This window comes from Bos javanicus, chromosome 4, assembly GCF_032452875.1.
Source record: "Bos javanicus breed banteng chromosome 4, ARS-OSU_banteng_1.0, whole genome shotgun sequence".
Taxonomy (NCBI): domain Eukaryota; kingdom Metazoa; phylum Chordata; class Mammalia; order Artiodactyla; family Bovidae; genus Bos; species Bos javanicus.
Genome location: NC_083871.1, coordinates 25,718,656 through 25,741,574, shown reverse-complemented (window position 1 = coordinate 25,741,574; position 22,919 = coordinate 25,718,656). Strand labels below are relative to the sequence as shown.

General features: G+C 38.5%; 1 protein-coding gene and 1 non-coding gene across 3 annotated transcripts in view; both read right to left on the bottom strand.

The window, feature by feature from the left end:
* Positions 1–22,919, bottom strand: part of BZW2 (basic leucine zipper and W2 domains 2) — a 62,371-nt gene that overhangs the window by 38,209 nt on the left and 1,243 nt on the right. For both annotated transcript variants that reach the window (XM_061413619.1, XM_061413620.1), the window contains exon 2: positions 7,063–7,127. In XM_061413619.1, coding sequence (XP_061269603.1) covers positions 7,063–7,120 — 58 coding nt within the window. In that variant the 5' untranslated portion in view covers positions 7,121–7,127. The remainder of the gene's footprint in view (positions 1–7,062; positions 7,128–22,919) is intronic.
* TRNAG-CCC (transfer RNA glycine (anticodon CCC)) lies at positions 19,624–19,696 on the bottom strand. The gene has a single exon. It is a non-coding gene; the product is annotated as a tRNA-Gly (tRNA).

The window sequence follows — 22,919 nt, the reverse complement described above, 5'->3', positions numbered from 1 at the left end:
ACTTTTTGAACGTTGACTTTAAGCCAGATTTTTCACTTTCTTCTCTCACTTTCATCAAAAGGCTCTTTTAGCTCCTCTTGCTTTCTGCCATTAGAGTGGTGTCATCTGCATATCTGAGGTTATTGTTATTTCTCCCACCAGTCTTGATTCTAGCTTGTGCTTCATCCAGGCTGGCATTTTGCATGATGTACTCTGCATATAAGTTAAATAAGCAGGGTGACAATATACAGCCTTGATGTACTCCTTTCCCAATTTGGAACCAGTCTATTGTTCCATGTCCAGTTCTAACTGTTGCTTCCTGACCTGCATACAGATTTCTCAGGTGGCGGGTCAGGTGGTCTGGTATTCCCATCTCTTGAAGAATTTTCCACAGTTTGTTGTGATCTACATAGTCAAAGGCTTTGGCATAGTCAATAAAGCAGAAGTAGATGTTTTTCTGGAACTCTCTTGCTTTTTTGATGATCCAGCAGATACTGGCAATTTGATCTTTGGTTCCTCTGCCTTTTCTAAATCCAGTTGAACATCTGGAAGTTCTCAGTTCAAGTACTGTTGAAGCCTGGCTTGGAGAATTTTGAGCATTACTTTACTAGCGTGTGAGATGAGTGCAATTGTGTGGTAGTTTGAACATTCTTTGGCATTGCCTTTCTTTGGGATTGGAATGAAAACTGACCTTTTCCAGTCCTGTGGCTACTGCTGAGTTTTCCACATTTGCTGGCATATTGAGGGCAGTACATTAACAGCATCATCTTCTAGGATTTGAAATAGCTCAGCTGAAATTCCATCATCTCCACTAGCTTTGTTCCTAGTGTTGCTTCCTAAGGCCCATTTGACTTCATACTCCAGGATGTCTGGCTCTAGGTGAGAGATCACACCATTGTGGTTATCTGGATCATTAAAATCCTTTTTGTATAGTTCTGTGTATTCTTGCCACCTTTCATTGATATTTGGTGCTTCTTTTAGGTCCATACCATTTCTGTCCTTTATTGTCCCCATTGCTACGTAACAGCAGATTAAACATATATTAAAACATTTAAGGCCTCAAAAATTATGTTTCTCATTCACTCTTTTTAAAAAGCAATTGAAACAGACACTCCACCAAAATAGGAGAGTAACTCATGATTTCATGATCTTATTAAGTTATGAGATCCCAGGAAAAAGAGAAAAAAATCTAAGAGATAGACAACAGTGCTTTTCAGGATAGTAGGAAAAGGGACATTTCAAGCTGTACTGTTAACAGCTGGACAACTGGTCTAAAGAACAAACTGAATGGAAGAGTGTTTTCCAATACAATCATACAGTATGAAGTGATACATAGTTAGAATTCCTTCAATAAAATATCATTGTTAGAATTCCAAAACTGCTTATATGAAGAGATTTACATAACAAAGGAAAGTGTGGTGCTGCCTAGTTTTATGGTACAGAAAGCTAAAATCATTGACTATAAACTCATTTAATCCAAAGTGAAAATGATGTTCAGAAACATAAATAATAGTTTAGCCCTGAAGACCATGTACCAGGTCACAATGATATAACCCCTAATTAAGAGTCTAGCTAAAACTGATAAAATGAAAGAACACAGACCAAGAAGAGGATTTTGCAGGTGGGTGGCGGGGGGGGGGGGCGTGAAAGAATCCTCGTATCCCACAGCAGGAAGTGCATCCATAATACACCTCTCCAACAGAAACATCAAGAAACAGCCAAGTAGAAGTGCTGTGTGGTCATAGAAATGCAAATGCTAAAAGAAGCAGTTAAAGGTTAGAAAGAATACTGCTGGAAAGCAGAGTTGCTACTGTTGCAACATGTTTTGCAGAATGGTTTGACTATTTAAGCCATGTATGTGTGGACTATTCAAACCATGTATGTGCATGACTTAGATACAATTAAAAACTACATTTTAAACCAGACAGCAGCTATCTAGTTTGTACAGACTGCCTACCTATGGTGTAACAGAAAGGATGTGTTGTAAGAGGTTAATACCACAACCTCAGAAGCAGAGAAGAATGGCATTCCCAGTACCAGTCACAGTCACGCAGCGTAGGATTCCACGAAGACAGATGTAAATTAACTTGAACACTATTTGTCATGAACAAGTGATAAAAGTCCCTTTGATTCCATAAGCAAAACATTATGCAGACAAGAACATGCAAATGTTGACTGCAGGGGAAAACATAATTAGGGTCTTGTTGTGAAGCGGGGGAGGGAGAGAATGGGCACCCTACAAGAACAGATCATGGGTGTGGGAGGGGCAGGCAACTGTGACCAGAAGGACAAACTCACTGGCAAGTGTCATCCCCCTGCTGGGCGCCCAGCTAAAGGGTAATTCTCCTCCCACCTTGGGAAAAAGTTCTGTTTCCTTTAATGCAAAAACGCGAGAAGTCAAAAAGGACCACAGGTTGCTTACTAAGTATTAGTCACTCAGTTGTGTCCAGTTCTTTGTGACCCCATGGACTGTAGCCAGCCGGGCTCTTCTGTCCATGGAGTTTTCCAGGCAAGAATACTGGAGTGGGTTGCCATTTCCTTCTTGGGTCTCCTGCATTACAGGCTGATACTTCACCATCTGAGCCAATAGGGAAGCCTATTAAGCTTATTGAAACTTGTGACCAGCTCCCAAAATCAACTGAGGCCACCCACATAATGGCACCCCATTATTAGGATGTTGACTCAGGTGGCAGAACAGACTTTTTTGATGGTTTGAAATTATAAATTTGAAGCATTGGAAAATATAAGTTGGTCAAGAAGGTACAATTCAGACCAAGCTAGAAATACAGACAGCTTTGTTTTGAATCTAACAGTCAACTTAAAAACTTTTGCTTGTGAAAAGGCCTTCACCCTCCAGTTATACTTTTTCAAAAGACTTGCTAAGGGAGAGAAAGGCAGTATATTACAGCCAGAGATATTTCAACAGTGAGTAATAATGCAGTAGGTCAAGATGCTCATGTATAGCTTGGGAATCTTAAAAAGTCATGACAGCCTGGGAGGATTAATAATTCTCTTGCAGGATGAAGAGCAGAACTCCCACGTGCTAAGTTAAGTGTTCATCTGCAGGAATTTAAAATTCCTGTACAGGAAAATGGCAAGAACGTTAATGGAAGTTTGGGGAAACAAAACAGTATTTTACCCAAAGGTTCTTTTTCACCTTAAACAACCAACAGTAAATATGATATGTATTTCATTTGAGGACAGTGCAGCAGAAATATCAACAAAATTCTAACAAAATTATGACATTGCTCCCTTGAGTTTCCATTTGGCAGGTCAAAGCTCCCCTGAGGTGGGAACATTTAGGGTCTGTGTTGGTGAATTACAAGTGTGACACTGAGGAGTTAGTCATAATCACCCTTCTATGGCACAGAGAGAAACAGGTCTTTTTCTGATGTGCTTATAAGTTATCTAAATACTATTGCTTTCTCAAAGAACTATGGTAACTGGGAAGATATCCCAACATAGTGACAAAAATAACATAAGCTACCATCTTTTTCTGCAGGTCACTGAGGTAGAGAAAAAGAATGCGAAGTATCATGGATTTTCTAACCATACACACAGATTGACTTCCAATATATATTACCTTAAATGATTCACTTCATTAGTTCCTAACACCATTTATTACAAATCTTAAGAGTTATTTAAAACCGCCAACTCAGATCTAAAGCCTCAGAGAGAAACCTGAGTACGTGGCCACTCTGGATGCCTGATGTTTGGTCATTTTTTCTCGCTCCTATTTTCACTAATTTTAATTGTATTTTTCTACAAAATTTAGAGGGGGATCACTTGAATTATTAAACATTTCATCTCGCTCATTTCATCTAAGCATAACAATGGCTCAGGCGAGAAGTGTTCATCCTTCTTGGATTCCCAAAAGTCACAGTAGAAAACATAATTTCTTTGGAGAAAATTTTATAAGTAAGATGTGCATATTTCATAAAGGATAAGTTCTATATGATGTGCCCCACTATAATATTTGGGCTTCCCAGGTCATGCTAATGTTAAAGAACCCATTTGCCTATGCAGGAGATATAAGACACGGGTTTGATCCCTGGGTTTGGGAAGATCCCCTGGAGGAGGGCATGGCAACCCACTCCAATATTCTCGCCTAGAGAACCCCCAAGGACAGAGGAGCCTGGTGGGCTACAGACCATGGAGTCACAAAGAGTCAGACACGACTGAAGCAACTTAGCATGCACACACCATAATATTTCATTTTGATGTTAAGAAGAAGAAAAAAGAACAAAACATTTTTAGACTGACTTGGCAGGGAAGAGCATTAGCTGTGCTAGGGAATAGTTACAAACTGAAGACAGAGCTTCAGAAGACAGCCTATTAAAATGACCTTGAAATATCCTCTGCAGATTTATTTTCTCAGCTCTATGAAATTGCCAACCATTTATCTGAAGTCAGCCCCATCATAATAGCAAAAGAAAAGCCAAAGCACGATGAATTGTCAGGAGGCAGTTCACTGTTATGAAAAGCAGAAAATGAGGTTGACTCCATTTTTTCCCCCAGTCAGCAGTTTGCACAAAATGGCTCAAATGGAGCTTTAAATCCCCAACAGACCTGAGTTATATAAATCTAGATCAACTGGCAAATTATAGATAACATATTTCTGGGTGGCTCTCTGTGCGTACTCCTGAAGCAATGAGACGCAGGCACAATCTTGCCCATCAGATGAATCAGAGGCAAACCAGTTCAGTATGAGAGGCAACCTTTCCGTTTCAGAACTGACCGACTGTAAGGGCCAGTTTACTCGTTGACTCATGTTTGCTCTTGTGCAATCCATCCTAAGGCCCTCTCCTGGCACTGGAGCTCAGCTACCGTGAATCAGCGTCACGTTAAGAAAGCTGCCTGAGCTGAAGATCCAGGTCTGAGATTAACACGTTCCCTCAGTGGGCAGGTGGTGGCAAACCTTTCTTCACCTCACAGTGGGGCATACGTTAAATATTATCACATTACCAGGAGCAAGAATACCTTAACTGTGACTAGATTTCTGATTAAGTCCTTTGGAAATCAACGACGTCATTTATTTATTATTTTTTTTCCCAAGACTGCTTTACACAATGAGACAAAGAATGCATGCTGGTTTCGGCACCTTGGATGGCTATCTGCTTCCAGATTTCAATCCTCATTGTGTAAGTGGGGACACAGTTTCTAAAAGGACTAAACACAGGCGGTGGTTCAGGCTATACTTGTACTTCGTTTATGGGGATGAGTCAAGGATGCAAAAAATAAAAACATAAAAGCATATAAGACAGAAATACTGTACAAAATAACTACCTTTTTGGTTTTTAAAACTTTTTTTTCATTTTTTAGAGAGAATGTGAAGTTTTTTGGCAGGCAGCATTTATGGTTAAATTTAACCTTACTGCTACTGAGTGATTCTTATAATCTCTTCTTATTCAATTGACCCATTGTATTGAGAAATCTTTTCTTTCTACTTGACCACAGTTGGCTGCTTCTTACACAGACAGCACTACAAGAGACCCTCAGCTACAGACACTGGTGGGGAATGCCAAAGGCATCTGACACAGGTTAACAATCCAATAATTTAGTGCTAGACGACCATTACATAGCTTCTGTTTCATAATCAGCAGTGAGGCCTTCACAAAGATACTCAATCACACTTTATCTTTACACATGATACTTCCTTAAATATTTTTCAGTCACTCTCCTCAGTGTTAGTCATGCCATATTTCATACTTTAAAAAGTTTTCCAATCAAGTTTTAGCTCAACTATTCTTAAATCCAAGAGGATTTCTGTATAAATTATGCAAAACTGGTTAAATATTTAGAATACTTAAAAATTCTTTATACAGAGAAATGGTAAGATGAACATGAAAGGAGTCACTCACATACAGATGTTTTAACAGCCACCATCAAACTGGCTTTATCACTACTTTTCCCACAATAAAAGACACTTGAAAATATGAATTTTAAAGTTTTAAAGATATTTAGGTAAATTTCATTCGACTTTCCAAAATTCTGAAACAGTTACAGCTCTTTTATATCTCTTTCCTTTTACATCTCTTAGCTTTACTATCTTTGCATATGAACATTTTCTTAAAAACATAAAGAAAGCAAAAACCACAAGTGCAAAGGCAAATGTCAAAAATAGTGAAGTTTATCAATTGCCTTCATAGCCTCACATAAGACTAAGGCAACCTGAACAGACATAATTACCCTCATTTTGTAGCTAAAGACACAAAGCTCAGACAAGTTAAATGCCTTGTTCAAAAATCAAACTCCTAAATAACTGGCAGTTCTGAAGCTGGAATGCAGAACTTTAGATTTTACAGTCAGAGCTCAAAAGACAGGAATTAGTGAGGTTAGGTGGGAACAAAGATAATACTAATTCTTCTTTGTGGAATTAAGAAACCTCACATAGAAGTGGGCTTCACTGGTAGCTCAGCTGGTAAAGATCCCCTTGGAGAAGGGAACGGCTAGCTACTCCAGTATTCTGGCCCAGAGAATTCCATGGACTGTATAATCCATGGGGTTGCAAGGAGTCGGACATGACAGAATGACTTTCACTTCACTTCACTCCAGCTACAACTGGAGTCCAGACATGCCTGTAGGGGGAGCTCTTACACCCTCTCACGCACCATCAATTATTCCAAACAGGAAGAGACTTAATGCCCTCATCTCTAGTCTCCAACAGAAAGCTGTTGCCTACTTTACTATCCAGAAGGAAGAAGAAAACTTTTCTCCACCTAACCAAAGCCCAGCCAATCAAAGAGTGTACCAGTGCAGCCTATGAGAAGCCTCCATACTTTGGACTTCCAGCTTCCTAATGTGACTCTTGGGTTATTACAGCCCCTCTCAGCTTCCCTCTTTTCTCTACTAGAGCAAGTTCCTCATCCTTGTTCTGATTTGCCCCATAGTTCAAATATCCAGAATTGCAATTTCTTTGGGCTACTCCTGAAGAAACTGGCCTTTGCTAGTAAAATAACTGGTTTTATACTGTTAAATTTGACAATCTCCAAACTTATATATTGATTAGAACTTTAAATAACATTCCTCACCTCCCTGCCCTCCTTGCCCCCGCCATATACACACAAACACAACACAACTTACCCCTTTTCCGAGTTTTGAACCGCTGGCCTGTTAGCACTGGCTTCTGATGCTTATTCATAAAATTTCTGAAAACAAAAAAATAAAGATTATGTGCTTCAAATAAACAGCCCATATAATATATTTCCAGTAAGTATGTTTGACTTTAGTCATCTAAATATACTTTTCAAAATGAGATAATTGTAACTACTGAACTAGCAAAACTTTTAAAGTTTAATAATATCTAGTGTTGACAAAAGACATAAGTATAATAACCATAGACATAAACTTTGGCATAAGGGATAAACTCCATGCAATACTTTTGGAAAGCATTTGGTGAATATAAATATTTACATGTACAAAACCTATGGTCCAGCAATTCCTTTACAAGGAATTTCTTCTAGTTATACCCATGTAAGTATGTAAATATACGCATGTGTATATAAAAGGATTTAGTTGCAACATTGTTGGATGCATAAATAAATGAAAAAGTCAAATACCCATAAACCTGTATCTGGTTCCATAAGTTATAATAAGCCATTGAATGGAACTATGAAGCGTTACAAAATGAATTAGATGCAAATGTACTACATACGGCCCTGCTACCTCTCTGATCAAGCTTCCTACACTTATGTTTTCCCATCACTCACCCCTCTAGTCACCCAGCCCTCTGCTTTTCCCACTGGGCCAGGGAAGGTCATTTTTCTTCTGGGAAGACTCTTTCCCAAGGCATTCATGTGGCTTTACTCTCTGCACACAAACACCTCCTTTTCAGAGAAATTCCCAGGCCATCCCGACTCACAAGGCTCCGTGTCTTTCTCTAGCTTTATTTCTCTTCATTGCTCATAGCAGCCCCTGGCATTTTTTAGTATTTGTTTGCCATGGTCTATTCCCCTGATGACAGTGTAACCGCCCTGTGGGCAGGGACTTCGCAGGTTTTACTCAAAATTGTATCTTTAGCACATAAAACAACACTGAGAGCAAGTATTGAATAAATAATTGTCAATAAGCTGTCATACTGAGAAAGATGTTCAAGGGAAATTGTGAAGGAAAAAAGCAAATTGAATAAAAGAGTGCAAAGCATAATTTTTTGGTTAAAAGGAGGTACATGTAATATTTGCTTTTCTAGGCAAGGAACATTTAAGAATGAGACAAGAAACAGTTTTTCATTTGTTTGTTTACTTCAGAGGATGCATACGTGGGCTTTTTAATTCTTCTACTGAACTTAATAATTTAAAATATCATAAATTATCTTTTTAAAAAGTGAAAAACCTGCTCTAAAATGAGCTTTTACAAACTGAGAATAACCTTGCTGACATAAATATTACAATCTGAAAATGTATCTAGATTGCCTAAGTTATGAAGACCAAACAATTCAAGACAATGTCAAGCAAATTATTTCTCTTTCAAAGTTTTTAAAAATTGTAATTAAAAAACATTCTCAAGAATGTGGAAAAATTATTATTCAATTTATGTACCAAAACTTTCTTCCCACCCATCCCGTGAAAGAAGAGAAACACCTATTTTCACAGAGAAAGCAATCTATTTATCATGGAAAAACTTGAATCGCCATTTCACAAGTGAAATTCATTAAAAATAAAGTAACAAAGCCCAAAAGTAATTTCTTTCATGGTTAAAGAGAGAGAATTTTTACCAGTCTTATAAAGTGAACTTACTACATTCTGCTTTTAGATATAAAGGTGACTAAGCTAGATTCCAAGCCCTCAAAGAGCACAGAGTCCAGCAGAGATAAAACACAAACATTTACAGAACAATGAGGCAGGTGAAACAACAGTGGGGCTCCCCTAGGTCAAGAGTAGAGAAGGGATTGACAGGTGTACGCGTAGGGGCAGCAGCTGCATAGTGAAACAGTTACAAATGCAATAACCTTAATCAGTGAAATCTTATTTCACTTGAGAGGCACTGGAAATAGAGTTTCTAATATTTACAGAAAAATTCTCTCATTCAGGATTTTCCCTGTTGGCATTTTCAACAGATTCACTCTAGATCAGCAAACGTTTCCACTGGGGCACAAGTAATGAATATACCTAAGTGTGCATGTGGTTTCCTTGATGTTTCCATACCTCCCCAAACACAACAAATGCCATACAAAATATTTTCTTGTGTTAGCAAAGAAAAAAATACCTGTTAAAGGGTTTGGGTCTTGTACTGAGATACAAAACCAAAAATAGAGCCTGAAACTTCTCCAGTAGCTGAACATGTAAGGAAGGCATTACCCTTTGCCAAAGATGTTTTTATTTCAGAATTTAAAAATATTTTTAAAGTGTGTGCCCCTTCTATTAGAGTCTACAGTATAAATACATTGAATTCTCTAATTACCTTATTATCTTATTTAAATTTTCCTGCTAATGGAGAATTACCACCAAACACAACCTACCTAGGAGTGAATTACTCTATTTTAAAAATTCTTTAGCTCTGTTTATAATACCTTCTTTAGCTTTAAACAGGAAAGTTTGCATCTTCAAAGTTCAGTTATGTGGGCTTGTTTTATACAACCTGAACATATTCTATGTGGAAAATAAGGTAAGAACACATAAATGTTTAAAAAAAGTATGCAAAGATTTTTGACATACACAACATCAAAAATTAAAATAAACAAACACACACAAATAGAGATTCACCTAGTGGTATTGAAAGACTAAGAGAAGATATTCTGTTCACCAAAAGTTTCTATCACTTAGCTGTTACTATTTGGAGCAGAGGCTTGGCTTTTCTCTAAATTTAGCTCCGGTGCTACATTATAATCTGCTCCAGAGAGGGTCAGCCTTTATAAGGCATTCACTGACTCCTGGCCAAAGAAGAGCAAGGACACATAGACTAAGAAACTCCACCAGCCTAAACCTGGGCAAGTCACAGCAGAAGAGCAACAACGGCAGTTCTCCTAGGCCAACCAAAAAAGCTCACAGTTATAAGACTGCATTACAATTTATAACTTGATATCCACTAACAGCATGATAATTTGGCTTCCATTCAGAACACTGTAACTCAAACATTCACAGAGAAAAATAAGCTCATGTCCCACCAAAATGGAAATACTCCATGGTTTAAAACAGTACATATTTTTAAAAAATTGTATGTAAAATTGGAAATGTTAGAAGATGAGGTCATAAAAATACTAAAATGATCCACTTAATCAAACATTAGAGACCAGGTCCTCTATTAATGAAATAATAATTTTAAACCAATTTCTATTTGAGCCTAAATGGCTAACTGATCTCACGCCCTTTTCACATTCCATCTCTCACTTCCAACCAGACTCTGGGCAGCAGTGTGACGAGGGGCCGGCAGCACTGAGGGGTCTCACGGCTACTGTAGACTAATTCTGCCACTTGCCCTGCCCACCTTGAGTAGACTGACACCTGGTGTGTTGCCTTCCCTTATACTCTTCTTTAATTCTCTCCATTTTGGAAAGTGTCTGATCAATCAGAGACAGACATATCTTCCAGTTGTCCCTCCTAGGGGAAGCCTGTTCTCAACTAGTAAAAGATCTTGCCTGTCCTGGTCTGGCTCATCTCTCAAGTATGATAACCTATTTTATGTAAGGCATTTAATACCGCTAATATATTCTACACATAGAATAACTGCTATTCAAACAACCTCGACATTATGAATATGGATCCTCTAAAGTGGGGTCACAATCTTTTTCCAGAAGGGGACAGAAAGGTAGTATTTTAGGCTCTGCGAGCTACCAGGTCTCTAGTCTAACTTCAGTTTCGCTGTTACAGCCTGAAAGTAGCCACAGGCAAAATGCAAAGAGGTGGTCTTGGTTGCATTCCAGTAAAACTTCATTTACAAAATAAATACAAGCTCAAAATGGGCCTCCAGGCTGTAGTCTGCCCACACCCATCCTGGAAAGGTGTACCTAACACTGCTGTGTATGGCAGTGAAAATGTTCTGTATCTGCACTGTCTCATATGGTAGCCACTAGACACCTGTAGCATCCTTGAAGTGTGGCTAGTGTGAATGAGGAAGAAAGTGCTTCGTTTTATTTAATTTTTACTAATTAAAACTGAAACAGCCAACATGCCTAGTGGCTATCATGACAGGGAATGCAGTTCCAAAGCATTCCCCATGGCTCAACACACAAACTTGAGAAGAAGATGAAAATATACTCAAAGAAAGGCAGTTTTTCACTTAGCATTTTTCAAATAAAGTAACTGCAGAGCATTCTGCCCAAATTTCAAAACTATGTGTCTACAGCAGGAAAGAAAAGAAAAAATACCAAACTCCAAAGTGAAACTCTCTGTGTACAATCTATATTACTTAAGACAATGGAAACAAAAAGACTTCTGATTGATTCTGATACTAAAAATTATTTTTGCTGTTGTTTAGTCGCTAAGTTGTGTCTGACTCTTTGTGACCCCATGGACTGCAGCCCACCAGGCTCGTCTGTCCATGGGATTTCCCAGGCACACTTTATCCTTTGGGTATAATACTGTTGCCCTACAAAATTATACCCAAAGAATAAAGTGTGTTGTAAAGATGCAATAACACCAGCGCACAAAACTCAAAATATTACTGAGCCACTTCACTGCAATATTCTAGGGAAATACTCTTGTGTTTAGGAGCAAGTTTCAAGAATTACCTTTTATTCTATCTTCCAAATAGGTAAAATAATTTCCATAAAAAGAACTAAAAATATGTCCATAATTATAAACTATTCTCCCTTCCATTAAAGCTAAAACTGCAAGAACAAACATCATAAAATCCTGTATAAAACATTGTCTTGGGATCATTTGGGTTGATAATACTGCAGCATCATTCTCTCAAAAGAAAAGAAATTAAATTGCTCTGTGAAACCTTAAATTATGAACATTCTAAAGCAATAAACTAAATATATACCTATAATAATAATACACAATTTTGTTGCCCAGCTTAACATTAGTTTGGTCAATATCTTTATCATGATTCCTCTCTGGAATCAAAATCACCCAGCCTCTACAACAAGCTTCATTCTATCTCCCAGCAAATTCTACATAACTTTCAGTATTTATAATAATTGCAATAACATTAAAATTTAAACTAAGTAGCCTATCTATAAAAGAAGAATGTTTTTAAATACAGTCAAATATTCTTTAATATAAATATTATTGTTATATTCATATCATATCCTCTTCACTTTTATAATCAATGAAATCAAAGAACAAAAGTATTTATCTTAAAAAGTACAAAACAATAAACTACAGTTGTCTTCTCAAAATTTTACAACAATAGTTTCCAGTGAGGAACATTAACAGTTGGAACTTAAATTGTGCTAAGCAATGACTTTATAAGAAAGAGGGATCAAAAGCCTAAGGAATTGTGCTGTGAAAAAAAATACACTAAGAGTTAATTATGTTCATCTAAATCTTCCTTAAGAAGACATAAAAGCATCATGATTAAATTTTCATTATAACATTTCCAAATCTATTTCACGTCTTAAACTTTATCTTGTTTTTGAATACTGTATTTTTGCTTCCCTTTTAATTAAAATATTTCAGAAATTACATTTTAAGTATCACTGTACAACCTCTTCATTGAAATAAGATGATTACATCATGTCCTTTATTTCATCTCAATGAAGTTATTTTCAAAAACTCCCAAGAAGTATAAATAACTCCTAAATAGTTTCACTCTGCTTATCCATTCATGCTATCTATTTAATGAACTCTATACAAAGTCCCTGGGGCAAGCACACCTCCTTCTCTGGGAGCTTCCACTTTCCCCAGATGCAATCTCTCCTGGGCCCTTCCCTTCCCCCAGCAACTGACCACCCCTCTCAGCTTCCCAGATGGCCTAATCTTGCTGATGTCATTCTTATATCTCAACACTCTGAAAAACACAAACACACCTTCAACTACACACACTGTATATACTTCAGTTTTTAGAAAAGCCATCCCTCAAACATAACATCTCAGGGTGTTTTACTAACAAAATGTCCTAAAACCTTTGTGCTAGATGAGACCCTTAGAATTTTTATCTACAAGAGGATGGTGATAAGAGCTGCATACCTACTACGAAACTTCAAGCTGTAAATTCGGAGAATTTAGAGGAAATGGTAGCATGAAACAGAGAAATACCCAATGATTAAATGTCTAGCTGTGGTTTAAACATATTTATTAATTTATCAAGCATTTGAGGGGAGCTTACTCTGTGTCAAGCACTGCGCCACAGCAGTGGCTTCACTCCAGGGTTAATTTAATTTTCTTCCCCAAGGGACATTTGGCAGTGTCTGCAGACATTTTTGTTTGTCATGCTGGGAGGATTGGGGTGCTACTGGAATCTAGTAGGTTGAGGCCAGGGATGCTGTTGAACCATCTATAATGTTGTAGGAGAGCCCCCTACAGCAAAAGGTTATCTGGTCCAAAATTTCCAGTGTCAAGGTTGGAAGACCCCATACTACAGAGGAAAAAAGGCAAGCAAAGCCAAAGACGGGCCTTGCTCTCAAGAACTGAAAATTGTACACAGGGGTCTACACATATCAGAGCAGCAATCAGGCAGATATTTTCTTGAGTGATTTATTTTTGTTTGCCAAACAATATGTCAGTTTTAGACAAATGTCAGTTTTAGACAAAACAAATGTATCACTGATTAGCTCTGGTGAGGAGTGATGATAATGAGGAGGCTATGTATGTGGGCAGAGGGTATATACGAAATCTCTGTACCCTTAACTTTGATGTGAACGGAAAAAAATTAAGTTTAAAAAATTAGCAGGGAGTGGTGTCAAATGCCAGGGCGCAGTTGATTTAGGCTAATTTTGTATCAAACACAAAAGTGATGGGAATGTTTATGACTATCAGTACAAACAGAAGATAAGATGGTAAGTTATTATGGCAAGGGGGATTGAAATCTGTTCCTCTCTTAGCATGTTAATCAAGGAGAAGAAAACAGAATTTTCTGAAAAACAAAACAAAAAAGACTGGTAGCTAGTGGTAGAATATTGCTTTGGAGCAGTGGCTTAAGAAACATGGGAATGGACCTTCAGGAAGTTCAAACTTGGTGGTGGGCAGAAATCCAAATGTCTTCTCACTTGTGAGTTCTCCCAGGCCACTCCTGCCCCCATTCTCCCAGGAGGGAACCTGCCCAAGCCTGTCTAGCAGATGAAGCTTTATTTGAAGAGTTGCACACACACACAAAGTTACACATGCCTATTTCACAATGAGGAGAGCATACACTGGATATAAGTATCCAGTCTTAGCCCTGGGACTTATGGGACACAGCACACTTATATGAGACTGCATTCCCAGGTATGATTTTAAAGGAGTGAATCATACAAACTCACGGAGAAGGCGATGGCACCCCACTCCAGTACTCTTGCCTGGAAAATCCCATGGATGGAGGAGCCTGGTGGGCTGCAGTCCATGGGGTCGCAAACAGTCGGACATGACTGAGCGACTTCCCTTTCACTTTTCACTTTCATGCATTGGAGAAGGAAATGGCAACCCACTCCAGTGTTCTTGCCTGGAGAATCCCAGGGCCGGGGGAGCCTGGTGGGCTGCCATCTGTGGGATCGCACAGAGTCGGGCACGACTGAAGTGACCTAGCAGCAGCATACAAACTCAAATTAAAAGGGGGAAAGAAGACCAGAGCACAATTACAAACTCTCATGTATACTTTCTAAAAAAGCCTAAATATATAGAGAATAACTTCTTTGCATTCACTTATTAAACATACACTGTGCTGTGCTAAGTCACTTCAGTCTTGTCTGACTCTTTGCAACCCTGTAGACTGGGGCTTGCTAGGCTCCCCTGTCCATGGGATTCTCCAGGCAAAAATACTGGAGTGGGTTGCCATGCCCTCCTCCAGAGGATCTTCCAGATCCAGGAGTCAAACCCAAGTCTCTAACGTCTCCTGCACTGGCAGACGGATTCTTAACCACTAGCGGCACCCGGGAAGCCCTATCTGGTTCTGGGCAATAGGGATGCAGTGGGGACCAGACAAGATGCATAGATAAGAGGCCTGGTGCTCACTTTCTAGCAGGTGGACTTCTGAGCCAAGCACTGCACAAAATTACCTGGCAGTGTGAGTTAAGAAGGAATGGTCTCCAGTATGTTAAAGTCCATCACATGATGAATTTGAGTTTCAAATTGTGTTTAGTAATGCTTTAACAATTCGATGTATGTTGTTGTTGTTTTTTACTTTTTAACTTATAATGGCTATCCATGAAGCTTGGAACACTTTGAAACCCGAAGAACTAAACCTAGACCCACTCTGATAAGCTTAAGACTCTGATAGACTCTGATAAGACTCTGAGATGTCATGCCACTTGTCTGAGGCCATGCATTCCATTCTAACCTTGGTGATAACAGCAGAGATCAAAGAGGAAAAATCAAGCACAGAACAGCCAGGGCCAGAACCCATCAACTGTCTCCTCAGAATGCACTTCCTCCGAAGAACCAACCAAAATTGTAGGGTAACAATTTACACGATCCTTGACGGCAGCTTTTTCATTATTTGCCTTATGGATTTTATGGGTTTAGAGTTAAGAGAGAGTGAAGCATAAATATTAATTTTAATGTCTAGTTCAGCACTTGGATAAACTAAATTAGCATATGTTACCTCCAAAACGCCAAATAGTTCTCTGTGGAGTTCTAGTAAGGACAAACACATTCATCTTTAGCAAGAGGATTTAACAGAAATCCTGACTCTCATGGACATGTAAATAGTAGGAAATTTATGGCTCCCTGGTTTCTGGTACTGTGGGAGCCAGTGCTCAACTTGCTTCCTGCAGAGGCTCGACCCTAATGTAAACACCATCTTCACACTCCTCCACGCGGAGAAGTGGCATCCTTTCCTCTAGCCAGCAGCTTCCTCTGTACCAGAAACACGGGCTTCTCCTTCCTGTTTACAATAACCCCTTTCTATTACCTTGTATACTGAGAAGAACGTATGTCCTGTTCTTTTTTTTTCTTAGAAATAGTCACAAATCCAGGAAGCCATAGAGGCTGGTTTGAAAACCATTCAAGTCTTTTGTGTGAATATGTGAAAAAGGATGACAGTAGAATATTATAAAATTGCATACCTCGCAGTGGCTTATGATAAAGTCTCCACAGTGCGAAGAGTTAATATTCATTACTGTTACCCTTCTCTGCCCAGTGGTTGTCTTCAGATTTACTTAGGACTCCTCAAAATAACAGTGCATCTAACAATTATTTTCTGAAAGTCCTCATCTAACATAAAAATAAGTTGGATTATGAGAAGAGGAAACATAATTCTACATCTCTCACAAATTTGTTATTATTGTTTTCCTATTAATACATCATTTCTGTAATTAAGATAATTAAAGATAACAAAACAAAAAATACCAAAGGCTACACCTCCAGTTAAAAAATCAGGCAAGAACAATGAACGCACTCTCTTTGGTGTTTGTCAAAAGAATGGGTCATTCAGTGAGTTATCTAAACCTTTTATTTTCAAAATAGTTTACAAATATGACTATCAGAACATTTTCTGGCACTCTTCACTCATCACATGCCAAATTTAGAACAGGTCAGTTCATTCTAGCTGGTATTTAACTGCCCAAAAGATACTTGTTGAAGAGACCCATGGCCCCAGCACAGAAATCAGAGTGAGCTAAGAATGAAAAATATTCTTGTATACACTGCTGATAGTGGTAGATTTTATATTTTAAAAAATTTAGAAATTATTTTAAATTATCACAAATTTTTTTCCCCAGTAGATATAAAGGAAAAAATGTTGTGGAAACTCCTAATGACAATCACAATCCCGCATTAAAATGATTCACATTAATCTGATTACTAAATCCCTGAGTTGCATCTCTCAGGTTTAACTATTTCAGTCTATTCCATTCGTCAATAAAAGTAGGAAAAAAATCAGAACAATCCAATTGGAAAAAAAATCAGAGAATAAAATTCTTTAAAGGTACTGTATAGATAAAAACAGGTTCCATGGATTATATTTCATTTGCAAAATAAATTTCATAAACAATTTCCTACTCATTTGATTGTCTAGATGTTTTGACTATTGATATTTTAACTATTTTGGATAATTTTGAATCAGTTTGTATTCAAGGATACAATATTCTAATAAGTATATGATTTTTTTCTTCCATTGCTTCATGTCCATTATTAACTTTCCTGCTACCAACAATTCTAAAGATACTGCTTTATAATTTTCAGTTTAGTCGAAAACATGTGATGTCATAAACTACTTGAGAACAACAACAAACCCAGTGTGCTTTAAAATATAATCTACCACTTCTACGACTTAAAGATTTCTAGTTCTAAGACGGTCAGCCAGAAAATTATAGGCAATATTTATTTTATAAATATTTATGTTATAGTATATTATGGAGTTGTTTTCTTAGGGGTTGTTCTCCCTGGAATGTTTTCCATTTTCTGGCTCACCTGCTCAAATTCACCAGTCCTTCCAGACTCTGTTCAGAATCTCATTTTCTCTGACCCTCCCACTGAGCGCCACCCATTCGGGAACCTACACATGTGGACTGTGTTGCTCAGATTAGGCATTGGAGAAGGCTGTTTGAAGGAGGAGCTGAGAAGGATTTGAGTAAAATGTGATGCAGAAATGTGTGGAGGAGGGCACTCTGGGAGCAGGAAACCTGTGGGTGGATAGGGGAATAACCACATTGTTCAAATTAAAGTTGAAAGACTGGAAGGAGCCAGACAGCCACTTGAACAGGCAAAGGACTCTAGTCCTTATTGTGTCAGAGACTGGCAGGTCTCCTAGAGGACACTGGAAGCCTCTTGAAGACAAAGATCACATATATCATTTGGGATTTGCTGAAAACAACAGATACGCACCAAGATCTTTCTTATCAATATATATATATATACATGCACATATATATATATATATATAAATAATGTTAATCCTGAGATAGTTATTAGAATTATATCTTTTATGAAAGTCTCTCTTGAAAAATGAATCTCTTCCAAAATGTAGGGAGAAGGGCTTATATGAATACTAATTTCTATACAATTTTACTTTAAAATGACTTATTACCTAGACCTACAACTGTTATTCATCTACTTCTCAACTGTAAAAACAGGGAGAATTGGCCCTAAAAATATCAATTAGTTTTTATATAACACTTTATAGTTCACAGGGCATCCTCAAGAATCCTCAAAGTCACATGTAAGTTTGGTTACCATCCCTGTTTTATATGTGAACAAAGTGAAAGCAAGAGAGATTGCCTTGGAAAAGCCACCTCATCACAGAGCCTTGGCTTTGCCACTCTAATTCTCAGGGCTACGGGGCTGTGCTTGGCTGTCTCCCAGGGCTCATCCATAATCATTTCCCACCAGGTCAGAAGAGGCTACTTAATGGGACTGCTATACTCCACAATCAACAGACCAGGAAGAGATTTTACTCAGAGGCTGATGAATGTAGTTTTAAGGGCTGCTTTGTCTGCTGGGTTGTTCTAAAAACCCAGCAAAGGCAATCAGATAACAAGACGTAAAAACACCGATTTTCTACCTTAAATGTATTTATTGGGAAGGCAAACACTACCTTTCCCTTCTGATGCAGAAATAGCTTTCTATTTTTAATTATTGCAATTGCTTTACTATACTCAGAGATAAAGAGGCAGCAGCCTAGAGTTTTAAATTCCACAGTGACCTAGCTAATATAAATACATATGAGTTGAAGTTGGAAGCACCCGAGTGTGTACTTCAACATGACCTGGCAATGAGACTGGATTGGCTGCACTGCCTTAGATATTGTGAAGGCTTGGCTTTAAAGCTTAACTAAATATGCTTTAAAAACCTTTCCAAAAAAAAAAAAAATCTGCAAGATTATAAATGATACCAAAATATTTCATGTTGGCCTCTGGATATATTAACATTTCAAAAGTCCAAAACATCATACAAGAAATGTAAACATCAGGACACACAAGTTATAAAGTTTTAGAATTCAGAAAGCAGGTGTCAAAATGAGCATTTAGTTAAGCAAACCCTGAGGACGGGTGTGTCAGGCACACCTGAGTGTGGTCCTCATTTTCCTACACTGAGATATTTGTTCTAACTACACTGATGCTGCTCACAACATTACCAAAGTACTCCTTCTTTGGAAACGTCTTCTGACGTGGTCTATGAGACGGAGAAGAAAATCGGTCTCTCTACTTCATTCATATCTTGATTTTCTCAGTTAAACGAAATACATTTGCACCCCTTGTTCAGACTTGTCTGCAAATTACTCTGTCAGAGTTCAAAAAGGATGAAGATTAACTGACATCAGGATATTCATAAGCCTGTGACACAGTGCTGAGATATGCCACCTACCCCTTCTTCATTCGGGGGAGAAGTTAAAGTGTGACATGAACAGTTTATGCAAATGCATTGTTCACAAGACAATCTTTTGCAGATTTAGGTGTAACTGTTTTAACATTAAATGGATAACTGCATAAGCTAAACTCCAAGAACAGAGAAAGAACATTTGTATCCATATTGCTTTCTTTTTTTTAAAAAACTGAAACAACAATTTCTTAAGAGGCTGTAATACTTCCAAACCTTCCTTTTTATTTCTTTATTTTTTAAAATTTATTTGGCTGCACAGGATTTTACTTGCTACATGCAGGATGCCTTAATTGTGGCATGTGGGCTGTAGTTCCCTGATCAGGGATTAAACCTGGGTCCCCTGCATTGGGAGCACAGAGTCTTAACCACTGGACCACCAGGGAAGTCTCAAACCTTCCTTTTCAAAACGTCATTACGGAAAAATCTCAAAGAGAATAAGTCTAACGAAGTCTATGTACTCACTGCCCAGTTTAAACTGTTAACAGCATGGTGAGTTTTGTCTCATTAATATTCTTACTCAGTCTCTGCCCTCACTGTCACAAAATTAGATTAAAGCCAGTGTTAGAAATAATTCAGTACCCGTGTCTAAAAGATAAGGGATATTTTAAAATATAACCATAATATTAGTTTCAGACCTAAAGGAAAATGAAATTCCTTAAGATCATCAAATATCCAACTCAGTCAAGAAGTGTACCTAAGACAAGAGAGTCAAATGTCAAGGAAAACATTACCCCCAAAGTTACAACACTCAAAAATGAGCTATTCCCCTGCAATAAAACACAAACAGCATTCTCTTAAAGCACAGAGTTGGAAGTCAAGGGTTTCAAAGAGAATCCAGGAATGGTTTGCAAAATTTGTAACACGTACATATGAACAATTTTTTTTTTCTTGGTTGATAGCATTCATCAGAATGTCAAGCAGCTTGAGACTGAAAACATTTAAAGACTTTCTGCCCTTGGTTACGACTATGTGTGCTTAGTGCCACATCACCTCACATTGCCAGGAAGGATTAGTCAAGTAGGGAAATAAATCTACCTAAAATAACTTAGAGATCAAGCTGAATTCAACTCAGTACGCACTGAGCACACACTAAGCGCAAGACACTGGGTCACGGTCTCGAGAAGCAAAAGTAAACTAATACTAGTTAATTTATAGTATAGGAGGAGAACGGGTCAAATAGATTAACAAACGCTGAACTAGAAAGCCGTGGAAAAGGTGCTGGCTTTAGGGTATTTCATGGAGCTCCAGATGAAGCAGCAAAGACGTTAATTTAGGGGTGCGGGGAGGGATCAGGGCTAACAAGGAGATTGGAGAACGTTAGAGGATGTCAGCAATTGTACCAGCAACTCATGAGGAAAGACTGTCCTTATCACCCTTGTTGAACAGGAATAAACATGTTTACTGGGGCCTGTATTCCCCTCCTGGATAGCGTAGAAGAAAGTTTCTTGAAAGTTGACACTTGATCAGATCTGGGAAGGAGAGAAACACTCAGTAAAGAGGAAAGGGAGGTCATTCCAAGAAGAGAGAAAAGCAGGAACAGAGGGGTAGAAGTTACTGGCATGTTAGGGAATCAGCAGTGAGGTGACCTTAGAGCAGAGTATGTGGGAAGGGCTGGCTGACTGGAAATGCTGGCTGGGACCAGAAGTCAGAGCCTCCCAGACCAGACTTGGGCCTCTATTCTGCGGCTCATGGGGAGGAACTGGAAGTAGACCTCCAGCCCAGAGCAGAGCCTCTTCTCTGCGGCCAGTGGAGAGCCACCGACAGGTTTTTAAGGGAATCAGTTCTGTCTTTACAAAGTGTGTCTCACCCTTCAGTAGATGATGAGCGCTCACTGTTTATTGGTGGTGGTGCCTTGAATGAGCCGGACGGGAAGCAAGCTACTTAGGAATCCATTGCAATCGGCGGAGAGTCCAGGGTATTAGGAGTAGGCAAAGGGCTGACAGGGACACATATGAGAATTTCAGACATTTCAGACATCTTTTTTTTTTTTCCCCACAGAAGAGGAAAGAAACCAAAGCATCATATAAATTCCATTACACAGTGTGCAAGTGTGTTAGCACACTTTTCATTTGTTTAAAAAAAAGTGGAAATACACCTGCAAGTTATAAACACATACAATTTCTTAGTAAAGGTAGGAGAAAAATAGACACTGTGGGTTGTAGGACATGGAGAAAAACTGGGAAGAGGCTGGAGAGTTTTTTCTATCTTTGTCACACTGAACCACATAAGAATATATACTTTCCCCCTTACTTCCAGCCACATAAATAGAGAATAACGCAAAGAGAAAAGGTTTTGGAGACAGATCGAGGTTCCAGTTTGGGCTGTGATACTTCCTAACTGTAGGGTTGTGGGCAAATTAACTTCTTTTTGTTTCTGTCTTCTTATTTTCAGAAACAGGGGTAATATTGGCTAATTTCTGGATCATTACAACAACGATTAAACTAATCCTATACAAAGCTTCTGGTGGACTATCTGGTGCTGACTAAATACCCAGTAAGCAGTAGCTGTTTTATTACCAACAAAACTTCTTTGATGTGAACACATTCTTCATACAAAAAAAGTTCCTTGAACAAGTCTGAGGTATGCTCATTAGCCAGTCCTATTCCTACATTCAATATTAACACTGTACAAAACAATGAATGTAACCCATATGATAAACACTACCCATTACATTACCTAGAAATTTAGAATTAACATGTTATTTACATGCATTTCAAGGCAGATGTTAGCTGCTTTATTTCTAGCTGCCTAGATTTACTGAATGAACGTAGTCACAGAGGACTAAATATCAACAAGGCACCAGGAAAACAAGTAATAAGTTGCTATCCTTCAGAAACTGACAACCTCAGTGAGACAAACAGGTGTGACCTTCAAGTAACCGTGGCCCCAATTTGGCAGAAGAGATGGAAATTCTGGCAATGAAGCACCCAATTCTGTAATATCCCTTCAGTTCAGTTCAGTCGCTCAGTCGTGTCCGACTCTTTGTGACCCCGTGAATTGCAGCACGCCAGGCCTCCCTGTCCATCACCAACTCCCGGAGTTCACCCAAACTCATGTCCATTGAGTCAGTGATGCCATCCAGCCATCTCATCCTCTGTCGTCCCCTTCTCCTCCTGCCCCCAATCCCTCCCAGCATCAGAGTCTTTTCCAATGAGTCAACTCTTCGCATGAGGTGGCCAAAGTATTGGAGTTTCAGATTTATAGAATGTTAAATCACCTGGTAAGGAAAGGTTACTCTGTAAGCATTTTCTTAGGTTTGTGGGTTGCTCCTTCATGAGACTGTGTTTTCAATCAGCTGTAACTGTGGCAATAGCAGCATTCTAAGTGTTACAAAAGATGGGTCACTCAAAAGCCTTACTACTTGTTTGAACAGTCACATCATTATTAAAGCATCCCTGAACAAAAGTTTCTTTGTTATACATTGAGTTGAATAATTTCAGACCATTTTCATGTGAGATGTTCTGGCTCAGATTTGTCCCAGCCTGCAGAGATGAAGCCTTAGACAAGAAAACATCTGGGATTGGGGGGGGGAGGGGGTTTGTTAAAGGCAGGAAATAAGGGTGAACATCTTCCAGGATTTCAGAAGTGTTAGTGAATGCTTCCAAG